The sequence below is a fragment of the Anser brachyrhynchus genome (assembly GCF_964034855.1).
Source record: "Anser brachyrhynchus genome assembly, chromosome: W".
Classification (NCBI taxonomy): domain Eukaryota; kingdom Metazoa; phylum Chordata; class Aves; order Anseriformes; family Anatidae; genus Anser; species Anser brachyrhynchus.
In genome coordinates, this window is record NC_137704.1 from 12,605,280 (window position 1) to 12,625,327 (window position 20,048).

General features: G+C 46.2%; 1 protein-coding gene across 1 annotated transcript; it reads left to right on the plus strand.

Annotated features, from left to right (window-relative positions):
- Positions 1-5,725: 5,725 nt before the first annotated feature.
- Positions 5,726-7,095, plus strand: LOC308184969 (protein FAM210B, mitochondrial-like; the record flags this gene model as incomplete). The annotated part of the gene is made up of 3 exons (XM_080572516.1): positions 5,726-5,766; positions 5,856-6,091; positions 6,461-7,095. 3 exons carry the CDS (start codon positions 5,726-5,728, stop codon positions 6,754-6,756), a joined length of 573 nt encoding a protein of 190 aa, XP_080428642.1. The 3' UTR covers positions 6,757-7,095.
- Positions 7,096-20,048: the final 12,953 nt, after the last annotated feature.

Here is a 20,048-nt window from a genome sequence, read left to right on the forward strand (position 1 = left end):
CCTACATCCCTTCCCCAATTGCATTGTGGAGGGTCGGTTTTACTTGAACGGGTGGCCTCTCCCAGATCCCCAATGGCGTCGTAATATGGGGGCCTTATATCAAGACATAACCAGCAAGGTCTAGGTACGTTTGGATTTGTTTGATTCAATAAATAATAACTAGCATTCATGATTCTCCACATGTTATTCTCAGTCATCCCTTCATTTTTAATCTCGTATTTTTGACCCACTGATTTATTAATAACCTTCAGTGGTTTAGGGCTATTAGGAGTTTGTGTTCCAAAAGCTTGTGTAGGTTGAATCCTTAAAATATTCCCTGACAGTTCCTGATTTGGTCCCACCCGTTGGGGGTTCTTAGCCTCTTCTTTCTTTATATATATTATACCTCCCCTATCAGCTCCAGGTTCATAAAACCTGATTCCCCAACGTTGTCCTAGGGTCCATCTTTGATCATCCGGTTGGGTTACATTGATGTATGTGAATTTGCAATTCATGTGATCTGACCTGTAGTGCTGTAGACTTCCACCATGGTGGTTCGTTGGTCCGCCCCTATTCTTCCAGTTACATCCTGGTGGCCCGTGCCCCGCCTTCAAATATTTATCTGCTCCAGCCCCGGTATTCCAGTCTGTGGCGATAGTCTCGCAATTCCAATAAGCACAATAGTATTCATTTGGATAATTACAATACGGCCTTCCCGTGTTAGAACTTGGGCACATATAGAAGCTTAATTGATTAAAACACGTTTGCTATATTTTGACCCCATGTTACAAAGTCACACAGTGAGACCTTAAAGCTAGGGCCCCCAGCAGTAGTTATCTGCTGCACAACATGGTGATCTTCCCATCTAATTAGGCTCCATATAAAAGGTTTATGAGGGTGCGCAGACCCAGGAACAGTGAAAACAATCACACCTATTACTATGTATCGCAAAAAGTGGCTAGGGCTCATTTTCCGGAGTTCTTTACCTGGCCACGTAATTCCCCACCGTTTCACTCTCTGCCTCGCTTGTCAGTTCGGTTGCAGCGAACTACAAGGTGCATGTTCTTCTCGGCAGCAGCAGTGTTCTTCAGGGGAGTTTCTTGGTTAGCTGCAACCTTTCTCCGATCACACAGGGTCCCCACTCCCCCTTTTTACGATACATAGACAGTATATATTATACTTATCGAGTTCGTTTCAACGTGAGCTTTAAGTCATCAGGGCCTGCGACCGCTTCCCATTCGCTTGTCTGGATTGGTCCTTTCACGCGACTGGCATGTGTCCACCCCTTTTCAGCCATCCGGATAGCCGTCTCTGTGGTAAGTAAAACAACATAGGGGCCTTCCCACCGTGGTGTTAAAGACGTTTCTTTCCATGTCTTAATTAGAACCTTATCTCCAAGTTGTATTCTATGGATTGCTATATCTAACGGGGGACGCTGTGCCACCAAACCTTTTGCTTGTAACTCCCTCCGTCGGTTCATAAGCTGTATTAAATAAGCTTTTAATTGGATATCCTGTACCTGGGGGCGATCAGATGGCATCTCTAAATCATAAGGCATACCATACAGCATTTCAAAAGGTGAGATTCCGACATCGGCTCGGGGCTGTGTTCGGATATTCAATAGTGCAAGCGGTAAACATTTCACCCAGGAGGTCTTTGTCTCCATCATAAGCTTTGTTAGTTGCTTTTTAATTTCACCATTCATTCGTTCCACCTTTCCAGAGCTTTGAGGGTGCCACGGAGTATGATATTCCCAACTTGTCCCCAAAGCTTTCATAGTTTCTTGGGACACTTTCGATACAAAGTGCGGGCCTCGGTCAGAATCAATTGTTTCTATAATCCCGTATCTCGGGATAATGTTTTCTAATAGTATTTTCACCACGGCATGGGCCGTTGTTCTCGTCGTCGGGAAAGCTTCGACAAAGTGCGTGAGATGGTCTACAATCACTAATAAGTATTTATACCTTCCTACTTTTGGAAGCTCTGTGAAATCCAGCTGGATTTTGGCAAAAGGTCGGTGCGCCAATTCCCGACCTCCTAACACTCTTTTTCTCATTTGTCGGGCGTTCACTCTCCTACAGACAAGGCAATCATTCACAACTCGTTTTGCTACATTGTATATCCCAATACACATATACCTTGTAGCAAATTGATCCACTAGTGCTTGAGCTCCCCAATGAGTGTTTTCATGAAACCTCCGTAGCACTCTTAAAGCTGCAGACTTAGGGAGCATCTCCCGTCCATCGGGCAATACCCATTTACCCCCATCGGTCTCTTTTATACCCATTTGAGCCATTTTATCCTTTTCTGGCTGCGTAAAGCAGAGCAATGTATATATGGGCCCATGCAAGTAGCAAGGCGGGGTTTTCCCTTCCTCCTTTTCCCAGAACGGGCAACTACATTGTATGGCATCAAAGCCAAAATCCTTCCAACAAGCATAACATGGAAATTCCTTTAAGTCTTTCCCACAGTCTGGGCAATCTTCCCTCGTTTTTATAATTCTTATACTCATTAATGATGCCCTTTTTGCCTCCTGATCTGTCAGGTTATTACCCCTAACCTGAGGGGTGAGGCCCTTTTGATGCCCTTTTATATGTACTATGGCAATTTCTTTAGGCTCCTTAATAGCTTGTAAAACCTGGGCAATCAATTCCTGATGTATTAAACCCTTTCCTTGTGAATTGATGAGCCCCCTTTCTTCCCATATTTTACCAAATGTATTACCCCATAAGCATACTTTGAATCTGTATATATTGTACCACTTTTATTTTTCAACAGTTTTAGGGCCCGCAAGACGGCATATAGCTCACAAGCTTGGGCTGACCAGCTAGGGGTCAGAGGTCCAGATTCTACTGTCTCAAATGTTTTCCCGTTTATCAGCGCATATCCTGATTTTCGTTTTCCTTCAACTATTCTTGAGGAACCATCCACATGTATTTGTTCACCGATGGGTAATTCCACCTCTTCTAGATCAGGTCTCAATTTCGTTTGCTCTTCTATATTTCGGAGGCAATCATGTCCTAAGGACTCATTTGGTTCCCCATAAAGAAATTGAGCAGGGTTCTGTAGGGAGGTTGTTTCTAATGTTAATTTCGGAGAGGAAATCAAAATTCCTTCATATTTTAATAATCTGGCATCGGTGATCCATTTCTCTGCCTTTTGTTGCAATACCCCACGTATATTGTGTGGAGATATTACTTTGATTTCCCCCCCAAAAGTGATCTTTTTTGCTTCCTCTACTAACAAGGCGGCAGCTACCACTACCTACAAACAATTTGGCTAACCCCGGCTAACTGGGTCCAATAATTTAGACAAATAGGCCACAGGTTTTTTACTCCCTGCCCATTCTTGGGCCAGCACTCCGTATGCCGTGCCTTCTGCACTATTCACAAACAGAAAAAACGGCCTCCTTAAATCTGGTAAGCTTAACACTGGGGGGCGTGCTAGTTCCTCTTTTAACTTGTTCAGTCGTTCCTCATCTTCCCTGGTCCATTTCAACAACCCGTCTCTAGTTACTTTTTCATAGAGAAATTTTACCTTTCCACTATAATCCTCTACCCATTGTCTACAATAGCCTATTAATCCCAGTAATTGCCGTACCTGCCTTTTAGTTCGTGGGGACGTTAAAGCCAATATTCCACTGATTCTGTCTGGGTCTAATTTCTTAGTTCCCCTACTTAACTGGTGCCCCAGGTATTTTACCTCTTGCTCCACAAATTGTAATTTTGATTTTGAAACTTTTAGTCCCTGTAGGCTGAGGAAATTTAACAGCCATATACTGGCTTGTCTAACAGCAGTTTCATCCTTTCCTGCTAGTAGTAAATCATCTACGTATTGTACTAAGGTTACTCCTGGTACCCTGTCATAACCCTGCAGAATTCGTTCTAATGCTTGTCCAAATAAGTTGGGGGATTCGGTGAACCCCTGGGGAAGTACTGTCCACCGCAATTGTTGTTTTCGGTGGGTGTGATGTATGAAGCATGTTTGTTCATTATTTCCCATGGCTATATTAAGAAGGAACAAAAGGAGTCACCCAGGTGGCGGTAAGAACCTTGAGGCACCCTGCCTGTTGATGTCTCAGACATAAGATTGAGAGAACTTTGTGTAAACAACATAATTGCCAAACTGATAACCCACTGCCCTATCTTAAGACAAACCAACATGACCAATTAAGGAGGGGAAAACACCACATACCAAGCGGAGGAAGACTACTGCCTTCATCCGTGCGACCACCAGAGGGACCGGAGACGACCCCCTAGCAACAGTCGATGCAGCCGCAGTACCAGGAAGGGGGGCTACGTAACCCCGGAAGAACTCGATGATAAAAGGGGACTGCGAAAGGGGGGGGGGGGGGGGGCGCGCGCCGTTTGGAGGAGCATGGACTCCCCGGCCGCCCAGCGCTGTTTTGCTTGCTGATCGCTTACTCAATAAACTAATTCTTTCTGGCTAAAAGAGTAATTTATAACAGTGGGTATCCGGATCTTCCCATTCGAAAGCGAAATAATCTCTGCTCTTTTCTTCCAGGGGACACGCCCAGAATGCATCCTTCAAATCTATCACTCTATACCATCTATCTTCCGGGTGTAAATGACTTAGCAGGGTATGGGGGTTGGCTACCACTGGAAATCTAGTTACTGTTCTCTTATTAATTTCCCTTAAATCGTGAACCAACCAATATTTACCATCTTTTTTCTTTACTGGCAAAATTGGGGTGTTAAAGGGGGACATACAGGGTTCTAATAACCCTTGTTGTAGCAATCGTTCGATCTCAGGCTTTAACCCTCGTCTGCCTTCCTCAGACAGGCGGTATTGTTTAATTCGTATTGGCACACTTGGGTTGGTTATAGTCACCTTAAAAGGTGCAATATCCAATTTTCCCACACTGTCAGGAGTATACCAAACTTCTGGATTTATATCTTGCTCATCCTCTACTCTCAGAGGACACAATTTAACTTTCAGTTCCTTATTACTTCCAGACTTATGCCTAATTCTATTATTAAGTCCCCACCCAATAAATTATAATCTGCCTCAGGTACCAAAAGTAAAGACCCTATCCCCAGTTTTGAATTAGATTCAATCAGCACTTCTTTTATAACGGGGACCCCAAACAGTTCCCCTTTGGCCCCAATCACCTGTACCTTCTCCGCTGATCTTTTGCACACCACCCTTGGAAGTCCCGATCCATCCATTCCGAGCAGGAGATTGGGTTCTGATACGAGGCCTACAAAGGCAAACCTACGAGGCAGTGCAAAGGCAAACCCATCTGGGCTGCTGCATTGTGGCAAGATATTGCTGCCCAGGTAGAGAACCTGGTTGTAAAGGTACGCCATGTAGATGCTCATGTGCCCAAGAATCGGGCTACTGAAGAACATCGAAACAACCAGCAGGAGGATCAGGCTGCTAAGACTGAAGTGGCTCAGGTGGACCTGGACTGGCAACATAAGGGTGAACTATTTATAGCTTGATGGGCCCTTGCCTACCCCCGATAATGCCTCCCTGGGGGCCCGAGCTTTCGACCCGCGGGAACGATGGGAGCTAGTGCGCCAGGAAGCGCTAAAGGACCTGGTAGGAACGGCTTTCCCGGTGCAGGTGCGACCCAACGGTCCAAATGAAAATGCAATGCTAACGCAGGGTCCAGCGCCACCTGCACCCCCGCTGTCACCTCCGGGCACCCACCCACCCGCTCCGCCGCCGGCTGCTGCGTTTCTCAGGTTTGAGCGCCCGCCCGTACGCACCGGGTGCTGCCATGTTCTGCCTGCTGCTGCGCCCGGGCCCGCCGCCTCGCGGGCCCTCGCTCGCCGCCGCCCGCCGCCGCCGCCGCTGCTGCCCCCCCGCCATCCCCTCCACCCCCCACCCCCGGGCTGGCCTCCCCTGAGCCCGCCGGCCCATCTGCTGGCGCTGCGGGCCGCTGCCGGAAGCTCGGCCAAGGATGTGGGTGGATCCCCTGAACAGGCAGCCACAGATCTCAGCAGTGAACACAAACTCAATAAATCCCAGCAGCTGAAAAAAGTTTTCAAAGAATGTGGTGCTGTAGGGGTTTCATTCCATGTTGGAATTTCATTACTATCTCTAGGAATCTTCAACCTGTCTGTTAGCGTTCGCGAGGACCCATAACCACAGAGTGATTATATGAAGGTGCTTTTATTAGGCGCCGGAAGTTAGGGGCATGTCTGCCCAAATCTAACTTCATTCGATTTGTACACACAACAAATATTTATACTATTTAGAAACACACATTTGCATAATATACTCGTAATCATCAGTTATCTTCATATTCATTGGATGAATGTATATTCCATCTTCTATAATCATAGCCCCCTTATTAATCTGATAGGTCCCTTTTTCAGTTACTTAGATACTTTCCTGATTACATTAGATTTCAATGGTATTTACCTTAGTTTCCAAACCATTTATTCACCCAGCAATAATCTCCCAGATACCCCTAATATTTATCCTAACTGCTATCTCTAGATCAAATGAGCATTTATGGTATGCATTGTTAGCAGCAATACTGGTTTTACTACTAATACACCTGTTGCCATGTTAACTTTTACCAACATGGCTGTGTCAAGTGGTGTGGATATGACTGCAGTTCTCTTCAAACTTGGTTTCAGTGAATCATCGCTGCAATCTAAAAGGGCTGCTGGTACAGGCACATTTGTGTTGGCATATGCTATTCACAAATTGTTTGCTCCAGTACGAATAATTTGTGTGCCAGTGATACGGACGGCAATGTTTAACAACAGGAAAACATTACATTGTTCCTTATCCAGCTAAATTAGACGGCTAAGTACCTAAACATGCTTCCTCACAAACCACCGTGTCCCCTGCTCACCACCTTTGGGTTTTTCCAACTAAAACAAGAGTTGCTGTTGTAACATCACAATTTGCGTGAATAACAATCTGTGTGGCTCAAAAGATTACACTGTTTCTCTCTCTTGGGATAGAATATTTGCATTGTGCCAAATGCTAGTAGATATTTTCATATATTTTCTATGCTCTGTGATACCTTAACATATGCAGATTTTCAGACTTGTGTCCTCTTGCATTAGAGATAAAAACCATACATGATGGAGAAATTACATTGTAAATGTGTCTTAGGCTGTTAAATATTTGTTTTTCAGATTTTTTTAAAATGTATGTATTTAAGTACATTTGTTAGCATATTTTTGACAATTTATGTTCATAAATGTTTTGAAGCAATTGTTTCAGGGAAAGTATCTGTGCTGCACGCTCAATAAAAATGTGTTAAATAAAAAAAAAAAGACAAAAAAAAGAAAAAAGGAAAAAAAGAAAAAAGAAAAAAAACTAGTACCTTTGAATATTGTATCGGACTCGCAATACGCTGTAAGTGTCGCTCAGCGCATTGAAAGGGCACATTTGAGACATATCCCAAAGGAAAACTTGTTTCTAAAACTTAAAGAGCTGTTATTTTTGGTAGAGCAGCGAGTGCACCCGTATTGTATTATTCATATGCAGAGCCACGCCATGTTACCTGGTATTTTTGCAGAGGGTAACACACGCGCTGACCAGCTAACTAATATGACCCTGACTGCCCTGGTGCCTAAGGTGCTGGAGCAAGCACGGTTATCCCATGCCTTTTTCCATCAATCTGCCAAAGTCTTGGCGAAACAATTCACTATATCGATCACTGATGGCAAATTGATTGTCCAAACATGTCCTGACTGTCAACAACATGTTTCGACCCCGTCTTTAATGGTAAACCATAGAGGTCTACGGTCCTTACAGTTATGGCAGACCGACGTAACGCATATTCCAGAATTTGGTCGCTTGAAAAATGTTCACTTATCGGTAGATACTTTCTCTCATGCTATTTGGGCGACAGCTGCGGTGGGTGAAACTAGCCGCCACGTCCAGGCTCACTTCCGTGTCGTTTTCGCAGCGCTAGGCATCCCAAAGGAAATAAAAACTGACAGTGGCCCCGCCTATACTAGTCATTCCCTTCAAACCTTTTTTCAAACTTGGGATATCCGACACATCAAAGGCATTCCTCATTCCCCCATGGGTCAAACCATTGTTGAGCGCACACATCGCACCTTGAAAACACTGCCAAATAAACAAAAAGGGGGAGACACCCAGGAAACACCACAGAACAGGTTGGGAAAGGCACTTCACGTAATGAATCACCTATCATTACCCTTTCCTCACGAAGAGGTACCGCCCATAATAAAACATTACAAAAATATGAATTCTGCACTGTCACGGGTGCCACAAGCAGAGCAAGCCTTAGTAATAGTAAAAAATTTAAATACAGGTCTTTGGGAGGGACCCCAGCCTCTAATAACTTGGGGTCGAGGGTATGCTTGTGTCTCCACAAGTCATGGACCAAGATGGGTACCAGCAAGGGGGTAACGCCATGGTCGACCTCCTCCTCACAATCGCCGCTGTCATCGGTTATTGCCAGCCCTGGGTCTCCATCCAACCACGCCGCAACATCTGGGTCACCCTCGCCAACATGACAGGACAAGAAGCACTGTGCCTGTCCCTGGCTAGTGCTAATGACCCATTTACGATATGTCTGGTGGGGAACCCGGCAGATAACAAAGACTGGACTGTCTACTTATGGCAAGCGCCCCTAGAGCCACAGGAATTAGATATCCTGGGATGTGAAACAGCAACAGCATGTGTAAGGTTCAATTGCTCAGGCAAAAAATCCAATCATGAAACAAATGGTCAATGCCACTCTTGCTCCTTATTGCAATGCATCTCTTTGGTGTAATTATACAAAACTATAATAGCATCCTTCCTTGCGCCAGGAGCCACTCTGCTCGGCTGTGGGATCGACTGTGGAACAGACGCCCCCAAGGTGCACCCCGAGCATTTTCCTCAGAGGGGTCTCCACTCTCAGCCGCTCACCACGGGAGTAGACAAGGACCTCCTGAAGCCGCGGACAAATTATTTTAAGTGATGTTTTCTTGTGGCATGAATGAGAAATGCAAGAGGCCTCTTTGCGTGATTGTGTGATTGTGCTGTGCGAGTGAGAAGCAGCATCGCTGCGAAGCAACATCCCTAGCGCTTAGTGGCTTGTTGACTGATGTAGATTCTAGTAGGCATGCTACTTTACAATCGTAATTCTGCATGTGATTCTTACCCTGTTGCTTATTGTACCGTGCTTATTGCAATGTCTGTGGTGATTGATAGAAAAATCTATAGAAAGCGTTTAGTTGGTTGAAAATAAAAAAAGGGGGAATTGTGGGAAAGGAATTTGCAGGTGGCTTCGCGCTGTTTCACACATCCCTGAATTAGAGATAATGAGGAAACAAGCGGTAGAAACAAAAACTTGAGCAAGGTTGAGATAAAGTAAATTGGCTACAGTGTTAAAGATGAGCTTTGGGCAGTGGCCAATTGCTGGCTGGCTCGAGGCGTGTCTGAGGCTCTCTAACCAGTTGTATGACAGATTCAGGCACGTGGACAGCGTGTGGGGCTACGGGGGAAAGTATATGTAGTAGTGAAAAAGGGCAATAAAGGTCTCCTGTTCAAGAGCCATCAGGAGTCCGTGTCTTTCATCCCTTCAAGGAGCAACCCCCCTCTGTCATACAAAGGCAGCCTGTAGTGAGCTTGAGCAACCAGGAGTGCAGCAACCAGGAGCGTGGCCAGCAGTCCATGCAGGAAGGGTGCAGGGTCAGTCTTTTTTGTGTTCTGGGATCAGTAGATGAAGGGCCTTCTCCTGCAACAGAAATGGTGTCCACCTGCCAGTCTGAGGCTGAAACCCAGATGGGGGGGCCACAACCTCCCCAGGCAGGTGCCTACATCCAGACAGGCCTCCCAAGTATCGAAAGAGCGGCCCACACCCTCAGTTCCAGGGAACTCCAGTCTGGAAGTCCCCCCTAGGTCCTGAAGGCAGAGGTGGGTGTCATGGGTGCAAGTGTGCCCAGCTGGATGAGCTTTTCAAACAGGTGGCTCTGTTGCGAGAGGAGCTCACCAGACAGGGTAGCATTCGGGAATCTGAGGAGGAGATTGACAAATGGTATTATATGCTGACATGGTCCGAGCAACAGCCCTGCCTTAAGTCCAGGCAAGGGATAGGTAAACAAGCTTGCAGCCCTGAACAAGCACATTAGAAAGACTCACTGGACAAGGGAGAGCGGGCCCTTGTCTCTGATCAGAGCCTGAGGAGGAATCTCTCCCTTGCCCCCGAAGTGCCCCTGCACAATAGATATAATGTTCTAGGACAGGAGAGAGGGGACTCTGAGAATATTAGTAAAGACCTCAGAAAGGCCAGCCACGCAAAGTTGGCTCAGTCTCCCACCTGTATCAGAACCAGTTCCACAAAGAAGGCATGAAGGGTGTTAGTCATTGGAGACTCCTCTCTGAGAGGCATTGAGGCCCCCACTTGCCATCCAGACAATCTCTCCAGAGAGGTTTGTTGCCTGCCTGGGGCCTGTATTTGTGATATTACTAAGAGGCTACCAAGTCTGGTGGGTCCCAAACACTACCACCCCTTCCTCCTTTTTCAAGTAGGATCAAAGGATGCTGAAACAAGGAAACTCCAAAATATCAGAAAGGATTTTTATCACAGAATCACAGAATCACAGCATCATCTAGGTTGGAAGAGACCTCCAAGATCACCGAGTCCAACCTATGACCTAACACTAACAAGTCCTCCACTAAACCATATCACTAAGCTCTACATCTAAACGTCTCTTAAAGACCTCCAGGGATGGTGACTCAACCACTTCCCTGGGCAGCCCATTCCAATGCCTAACAACCCTTTCGGTAAAGAAGTTCTTCCTAATATCCAGCCTAAACCTCCCCTGGCGCAACTTTAGCCCATTCCCTCTAGTCCTGTCACCAGGCACGTGGGAGAATAGACCAATCCCCACCTCTCTACAGCCTCCTTTAAGGTACCTGTAGAGTGTGATAAGGTCACCCCTGAGCCTTCTCTTTTATGTCCCTTGGAAAGATGTTGAAGGGATTGGGAGCACAAGTAGTGTTGTCTCCAGTCTTCCCAGTTGGTGACTGGGACTCAGGAAGAAGGAGATGAACAGGCCGAGTGAATGATTGGCTGTGAGGCTGGTGCCATACGCAAGGTTTTGGGTTCTATGACCTTGGATGCACTTTTGAAGGACCGGACATGCTGACACCAGATGGGGCAGAGCTGACCAGGTGGGGCAAGATTGTTCTGGGCGATAAGCTGGCTGGCCTTATTAGCAGGGCTTTAAACTAGATGTGGTGGGGGAAGGGGATGTACCTCTGAGTGAAGAAATCATACCTGAGAACACTATCACTCTAAGTAACAACAGGAAAATACTTGTGAACTGTCCCAATGCAATTAGGAAGGGTTCTGGAAACTTGATATGACCGATTGCCCAGCTGAAGTGCCTCTACACCAAAGCACGCAGCATGGGAAACAAGTAAGAGGAACTGGAAACCATGGTGCAATTAGACAAATATGACCTGATTGCTATCATGGAAACATGATGGGATGGATCACATAACTGGAACATTGGAATAGAGGGCTACAAACTCTTCAGAAGGGATAGACAGGGAAGGAAGGGAGGGGGTGTTGCCCTCTACATTAGGGAAGGTATTGATTGGGAAGAGTTGCCTCTGAGAAACAGCCATGGACAGACTGAGAGCTTGTGGGTGAGAGTTAAGGACCACACCAATAAAGGACACCTTGTGGTTGGGGTCTACTACAGGCTACCCAATCAAGGGGAGCCTGTGGATGAGGCCTTCTTGCTTCAACTACAAGAAGCGCCACACTCTCACATGGTCATCTGTCCCTGGTGAATGGAAAAAGGGAAACATTACTCCCATTTTTAAAAAGGGCAGAAAGGAGGACCCAGGGAACTACAGACCTGTGAGCCTCACCTCTTTGCCTGGGAAGATCATGGAACAGATCCTCCTGGAAGCAACATCAAGGCACATGCAAGACAAGGAGGTGATCCGAGACAGCCAGCATGGCTTCACCAAGGGCAAACCATGCCTGACCAATCTGGTGACCTTCTATAATGGAGTGACTGCACCAGCTGACAAGGGAAGACCGACTGAAGTTATCTACCTGGAATTCTGTAAGGCCTTTGACACCTGACATCCTTGTCTCCAAATTGGAGAGAGATGGATTTGATGGGTGGACCATTCAGTGGATAAGGAGTTAGCCTGAAGGTCGCACCTAGAGACTGGTGGTCAAGGGCTCTATGTCCAGGTGAAGGCTGGTGATGAGTGGTGTACCTCAGGGGTCTATCTTGGGAATGGTATGATTTAATACCAGTGACATAGACAATAGGGTATAGTGTACCCTCATCAAATTTTCAGATGGCACCAATCTGAGTGGTGCAGTTGATACAAGAGAAGGAAAGGATACCATCCAAAGGGACCTGGACAGTCTTGAGAAGTGGGCCAACGGGAACATAATGAGGTTCAAAAAGTCCAAGTGCAAGGTGCTGCACCTGGGTCGGGGCAATCCTGGACATGAGTACAGACTGGGAGAAGAACTCATTGAGAGCAGCCCTGCAAGAAGGACTTGAGGGTTCTGGTGGACTAAAAGCTTGACATGAGCCAGCAGTGCGTGCTTGCAGCCCAGAAGGCCAACTGCATCCTCAGCTGCATCAAAAGAGGAGGGGCCAGCAGGTTGAGGGAGGTGATTGTGCCCCTCTACTCAGCCCTTGTGCGGCCTCACTTGGAGTACTACGTTCCAACCTTCCTCACAGCAGGCTGCAGGGGAGCTTTTGCTCTGGCACCTGGAGCACCTCCACCCCCTCCTTTTTCACTGACCTTGGCGCCTCCAAGGCTGTTGCTCACTCCTCTCTCTCTCCCAGCTGGTGTTCTCCAGCATTTTTTTTCCCTTTCTTAAAAATGCTCTCACAGAGGCACAAGCAATATTGCTGATTAGCCCGGCTCTGGCCAGCAGCGGGACCCTTATCAAACATGGGGCAGCTTCTAGATTCTTCTCGCAGAAGCCACCCCTATGGTCCCCCCCGCTACCAAAACCTTGCCACGTAAACCCACTACAAGTACCCTCCCCACCAGAAAAGCAGATATTTAGTGAAAAAGAGAAAGAGGTTTTTAAAGAATTAGGAGCCACGGCGTCTGAAGGAAAATGGATACTCCCTGATGGAAGAGAAACGATGAATAAAGCCCTAATGAGGCAAATATTAACTGTTTTACATCAAGAGGGTCATTGGGGAGTTCAAGCAATGTGCGACACTGTGCTATGGAAATGTGTATATGTAGGAATATATATACTCTGGCTAAAAAAGTATGCAGGAGTTGTGTAGCATGTCAAAAGATAAGTAGGATAATCATCCACAATCAGCCCAGAGTGGGGTTGAGAACCAGGAGCCTTCCAAAGCATACAGGTAGATTTTACAGAACTCCCTAGAGTAGGTAGATTTAAATACTTATTAGTCTTGGTCGATCACTTGTCAGGGTGAGTGGAAGCTTTCCCTTCAGTATCTGCTACTGCGAGCTTGGTAGCTAAGGTAATTCTAGAACAGATAATTCCCAGGAACTGAATCGTTGAAAATATTGACTCTGATCAAGGAAATCACTTCATGTCACAAATATTGCAAGGGCTAATGTGGACTCTAGGAATTAAATGGGAATTTCACACTCCTTGGCATCCTTCCTCTTCTGGAAGGGTGGAGGGGATCAGACAGTAAAGAAGCAACTGACTAAGTTCTGGAAACTCGGCTCCCCTGAACAAAGTGCTTACCTTTGGCACTTCTCTGAATTCAACTGGCGCCAAGAGAAGATGTGAGAGTTTCACCATATGAAATATTATTGCTGTACCTGGGCAAAGGGAATGAATTACCTCAATTTGAGACAAAAGATGCTTTTCTTAAGAACTATATACGCGGGCTGTCGTCCTCTTTGTCATCTCTCAGGACCCGTGGATTGTTAGCTCAGACCCCACCCTTGGAAGTCCCGATCCATCCATTCCGAGCAGGAGATTGGGTTCTGATACGAACATGGAAGGAATTGAAGCTAAAACCTGAGTGGGACGGACCGTTCCAAGTATTCCTGACTACTGAGGCGACAGTAAGAACAGCTGAGAAAGGGTGGACTCATTACAACTGGGTGAAAGCATCAGTTGACCCTGAGGCCTGAGAGACTATAAAAGAACCTTTAAAATTAAAAATTAGAAGGAGGTGTGAATCATAGTTATAAACTAACCTTTAACTTCTCCTTTGGAAAAAAAATAATGAATACCATGTGTAATTGGGGAAAAGAGTTGAATTACATAGAATTAGAGTGTTTCCCAGGGCATTCTGTTTTTTATATTAGTATGTATATCATTCTTCATATTCAAATTCAAATGCAAATTCAGAAGGCAATAATATTGACCCTGGGTGTGGAAATATTACCTCTGAGGCAGGGAATTATCTACACTGTACCAAATATGGTAATTATGGGAGTGCTAATATATATATAATGCACACCAGACACAACATGGGAATCATCCTGTAACTGGATGGCCAGTCCCAAATGGCAAAGGGTGGTATTGGCTATGTGGTAATAGAGACAGGGAAGTGTTGCCCCCAGGATGGAAGGGTGCTTGCACCCTGGGGGCAGTAATTCCGAACATAACCATTACTGAGGATATGTAAAGCATAGGCCTCCTTGGGACCCACCTACGCAGAATTAAGAGGACTTAAATTAATCCTCTAGTGGAGAGAGGAACGGCATTTCACAGTTTGGCAAGGTGGTTTATCCCTTGGTTAGGGGTGAGTGAATTAGAAAAAGCTATTGTGAATATCTCAGCCATAGTTGACGAATTAGAAAATAACACTCTAGATGTGATCTGGGCACTGCAAGAGGAGGTAGCAAGTCTGTAAAAGATAGTATTCCAGAATCTAATGGTACTGGATTTATTACTGGTCTTGCAAGGAGGGTTGTGCTCTATAATTAATGCAAGTTACTGTATGTATGTAGACCAAACGGGGAAAATTGAGACTGATCTCAAAAATATTTGGGAGGAAACCAAAATCTTACATGAGGTGGCCCAAGATGACACTTCCTGGGGATTTAGAGACATATTGCACCCTAATGTTGGAAATGCTGAGTGATGTGAAAAGGTGCAAAGCCAAAAATAGGAGTAAGAAAAGAAGGAGGGGGGGGGAACTGTGAGAATTAAAGTTGTGTTTTTGCAGTGGAAAATTCCACTGACCTTGCATATTCGAAAGTGATAGTGCAGGCATAGCAGTGGGGAGTATGTCAAGCAGATAAGGAGACAGTGGAAGGTCCCACTGTCCCAAAATAAGGAGGATGACTGAGAAAAACAAGACAAGTAGTTGCAGAATCAGCAAAAACAAAGGACATGACAGATTGCATCTATCCATAATGTTGTGATGACATCACTACATCATCTGTGATGCAGGCTGGAATTAAGAGACCTCAATACATGACCTTAAGTAGCTTTGCATGGACAAAAATTGGGATCAAAAGGATCTTCACATCTCCTGTCGCAAAAAGAGCGTGTTTCAATCATCTAATCCCTGTATATGTTTCCAACAAAATTAATTTAAAAGGTGGTGGATGATTCTCCTTTTCTAACCAAACAAACATTACTTTAAAAAATTCTTGACCCCATATATCCCATGTACACTTCATTGATTTTGCTACAAATATCATTCCAAATATATGTATATCAGTATCATGATGAAATATATAGGCCAGTCAGCCTCACCTCCATCCCTGAAAAGGTGATTGAACAGCTCATCCTGAAGGTCATCTCCAAGAAAGTGGAGGATAAGGAGGTGATCAGGAGTAGTCAGCACGGATTCACCAACAGGAAACCATTAACCATGATGGGATGACTGGCTGGGTAGATGAGGGGAGAGCAGCGGATGTTGTCTACTTCAGCAAGGCTTTCAATACTGTCACCCATAACATCCTCATAGACAAGCTCAGGAAGTGTGGGATAGATGAGTGGACAGTGAGGTGGACTGAGAACTGTCTAGAAGGCAGAGCTCAGAGGGTTGTGCTTAGTGGTGCGGAGTCTAGTTGGAGGCCTGTAGCTAGCGGTGTCCCCCAGGGGTGCAGTTAGTACTGGGTCCAGTTTTGTTCAACTTATTCATCAATGACCTGGATGAGGGAACGGAGCGCACCCTCAGCAAGTTTGCTGATAACACAAAACTAGGAGGAAGTGGCTGATACCCCAGAGGGCTGTGCTGCCATTCAGAGGGATGTGTACAGGCTGGAGGGTTGGGGCAGAGAGGAACCTCATGAAGTTCAACAAGGGCAAGTGCAGGGTCCTGCACCTAGGGAGGAATAACCCCAAGCACCAGTACAGGCTGGGGGCTGACCTGCTGGAGAGCAGCTCTGCAGAGAGGGACCTGGGAGTCCTGGTGGACAGCAGGCTGACCATGAGTCAGCAATGCGCCCTTGTGGCCAAGAATATCCTGGGGTGCATTCGGAAGAGTGTTGCCAGCAGGTCCAGGGAGGTGATCCTGTCCCTCTATTCAGCCCTGGTGAGGCCACACCTGGAGTACTGTGTCCAGTTCTGGGCTCCCCAGTACAGGAGGGACATGGAACTACTGGAGCGAGTCCAGAAGAGGGCTTCTAAGATGATTAGAGGACTGGACCACCTGTCGTGCAAGGACAGGCTGAGAGAACTGGGCCTGTTTAGCCTGGAAAAGAGAAGACTGAGGGGAGACCTCATCAATGTGTATAAATATCTGAGGAGATGGTGTCAAGAGGGTGGAGGCAGTCTCTTTTCAGTTGTGCCCAGTGACAGGACAAGAGGCAACGGGCACAAACTGAATCACAGGAAGTTCTGGCTGAATATGAGAGGGCACTTCTTTACTGTGAAAGAGCACTGGAACAGGTTGCCCAGAGAGGCTGTGGAGTCTCCTTCTTTGGAGATATTCAAAACCCTCCTGGATTCCATCCTGCGCAATGTGCTCTAGGTGATCTTGCTCGGCAGGGGGGTTGGACTAGATGATATTCAGAGGTCCCTTCCAACCTCAGCCATTCTCTGAAAGTATTCACAATGACTAAAGCTGTGAAAGAATTCTGTGAAATCTGAAATGTTTTATGAACAGATCGGTCAAACCTTTACTATGTTTAGTTAGATAGAAGGAAGTTTAGAAACTTTGTACGTGTAAATGATGACCCAGGCCTGGAGGATGTGTCTGAAAAGATTAGGTGAGGAACTCATGGTATGCACATGTCCTCGGATGTGTAAATGACTCAGCTTAGTATGCATGCCTAAATTGACTATCAGGCTATGGATGAACATCAGAAGAACCTGAAAGACCACCAGTAGAAACAAATGTGCATACTTACTTTAATGAGTTCCAGGAAATAGTGTGGATATGTTAATTAATTTTTTCTCAGAAATCTAATGAATATGTATGTTTTGATTGGATATAACCCCTGTAGCTTGAACAATTCGGCATGCACACTAGATGGAGCGATCCCATGTGCGTCCAGCACAGCAATTAAGGAATGCCTGCTATCTAAGACTCCAAATTGAGTCTCAGAGAGTTTCTTTGACCAATTTTTACGGTATCAATTTGGCGACCCAGGTGGGATTTAGCTCTTGAGCCTTGACGGTTCCTGGGATTGTGGAATCTCAGCTGGTGCCGAGAGATTCTCAGAGAGGACCTCAATCCCCAGACCGAAGAAAGAGCCCCTGAGCAAAGACTACTGTTTTATAAGTATAAAGGCATTCTTTTGGAAAATTTGGTTACCTGCCCATAAGACACAGCAGCAAAAGCTATGCAGGGTTGGGTTTAGGGCCTAGGCAGGGGTTCAAGTCCGCATTTGGTTTGAAAAAGCGGTTAGAGTCCCCAGCTTGGCTAACTGAATTTTGGGTTGTTAAGGTTGGTTTAAAGTCCCATAAAGACATAAGGAGATGTCCTATGCAGGGCATGGTCAAGGCCACCAGCATTTGGTGAGTTCAAGTCTCGCCAAAAGGAGGAGGGGTTCGAGTCCCTTGGGGTTCAAGTCCTCTGGATTAGGTACATTCTAATGGGATTGATCACCATCGGGTTATTGGGTGGATTTGCAGATGTAATTTTTGTGTTGCTTTTTCTGTGTTACTGTCAGAATAAGAGTTGTGTATGTCCACTGGTGTGAATGAGTGGATGGTGTGCTGGTGTGAATGACCGGATTCCCAGGGGATCCCAGCAAATAATTCCTTGAGCAACCGGAAGTTTGCTCTCCTGAAGTTCAGGGTCCTGACTCTGCTTTTTGCCAGACCCATATTCCTCAAGATCACAAACTCCACCAGGGCATGGTCGCTACAGCCCAGGCAGCTTCCAGTCTTAACCTCTCTAATGCTCTCTTCCACATTGGTGAGCACCAGGTCTAGTAAGGCTTCACCTTGGGTCGGTCCATCTATTACCTGGACGAGGAAGTTATCCTCAACAGACTCCAGGAATCTCCTGGATTGTCTGCAACCCGCCATGCCGCTACCCCAGCAGATATCCGGGTGGTTGAAATCCCCCATCAGGACAAGAGCTTGTAAGCGCGACGGTTCTTGCAGCTGAAGCAAGAAGGCCTCATCAACAGATTCCCCCAATCAGGTGGCCTGTAGCAGACCCCAACCACTAGATGTCCTTTACTGGACTGATCCTTGATTTTCACCCACAAGCTCTCAACCTGGTCATGGCTGTTTCTCAGGCACAGCTCTTCACTATCTATCCACTTCCTAACATAGAGGGCAATTCCTCCTCCCCTCCTTCCTTGCCTATCCCTTCTGAACAGCTTGTAACCATCAACAGCCACACTCCAGTCATGGGAATCGTCCCACCAGGTTTCTGTGATGGCAACTACATCATAGTTCCCTACTAGCATGGTGGCCTCCAGCTCCTCCTGTTTGTTACCCATACTGTGTGCATTAGTGTAAATGCACCGCAGCTGGGCCACCTTTTGGGAGGGAGAAGCCCTAATACCCTCTTGACCATACTCAGGTGTTTCCATAGTTACCAACCTCTCACCAACCCTTGTGTCCTTCCTGCAAAATGTTATGTCATCCTCATCCTTCACAAGACACAAGACTGCGAGGTCTTGCTAGCACATTCCTCACCCACAAGAACTGGCATGTTACATTCAGGCTCCTTTCTAGTGACCCCGGTTCCACCACCACCCCCCTTCATACCTAGTTTAAAGCTCTGTCAACGAACCCTGCCAACTCCCATCCTAAAACCCTTTTCTGCCGGTGGAATAAGCTATTCCTGTCTGTTGTCAGCAGGCCTGGTCTCATGTAAATTGAGCCAAGGTCAAAAAACCCAAACACCTGCCGGTGATACCAAGCTCAGAACTAAATATTAATCTGCTGGCTCATCGTGTCCAGTCCCACATTATTTCCTATAACTGGAGGGATAGAGGAGAACACGACTTGTGCTCCCAAACCCTTGACCAGTCTCCCCAAGGCTCTGAAGTCCTTCTTCATAGCCCTTAGAGGAGTTCTTCCTATTTCATCACTGCCTACCTGAAACAACAAAAGAGGATAATAATCCGAGGGCCGTACTAGTGAAGGAAGTTTCTTCCTTACATCTTTAAGTTGGGACCCTGGGAGGCAGCAGACCTCCCCGTGTAGCAGGCCTGGTCTGCATATCGGGCCTTCCACTCCCTTCAGCAGTGAGTCACCAATGACAATGACCCGTCTTTTACTCTTTACTGAGGAGGTTTTAATGCAGTGGGTAGTCTGATTAGACTTTGGTGACACCTCCAAGTAGGATGGTGGGCTGAGACTCACTCTTATTGTATGTTTCACCAAATGAATGAATGTGACCCAGTTTTTGAAGGGTTTGCTTGTTGAGGTTGCAATAGGTGGATGAAAGAGCTCTATTGAACAGGGGAAGTAGAGATTATGAAAATTATTTGTGGGAATCAGAAGTTTATTGAGAATCACAGAATCATCTAGGTTGGAAGAGACCTCCAAGATCACCGAGTCCAACCTCTGACCTAACACTAACAAGTCCTCCACTAAACCATATCACTAAGCTCTACATCTAAACGTCTCTTAAAGACCTCCAGGGATGGTGACTCAACCACTTCCCTGGGCAGACCATTCCAATGCCTAACAACCCTTTCAGTAAAGAAGTTCTTCCTAATATCCAGCCTAAACCTCCCCTGGCTCAACTTGAGGCCGT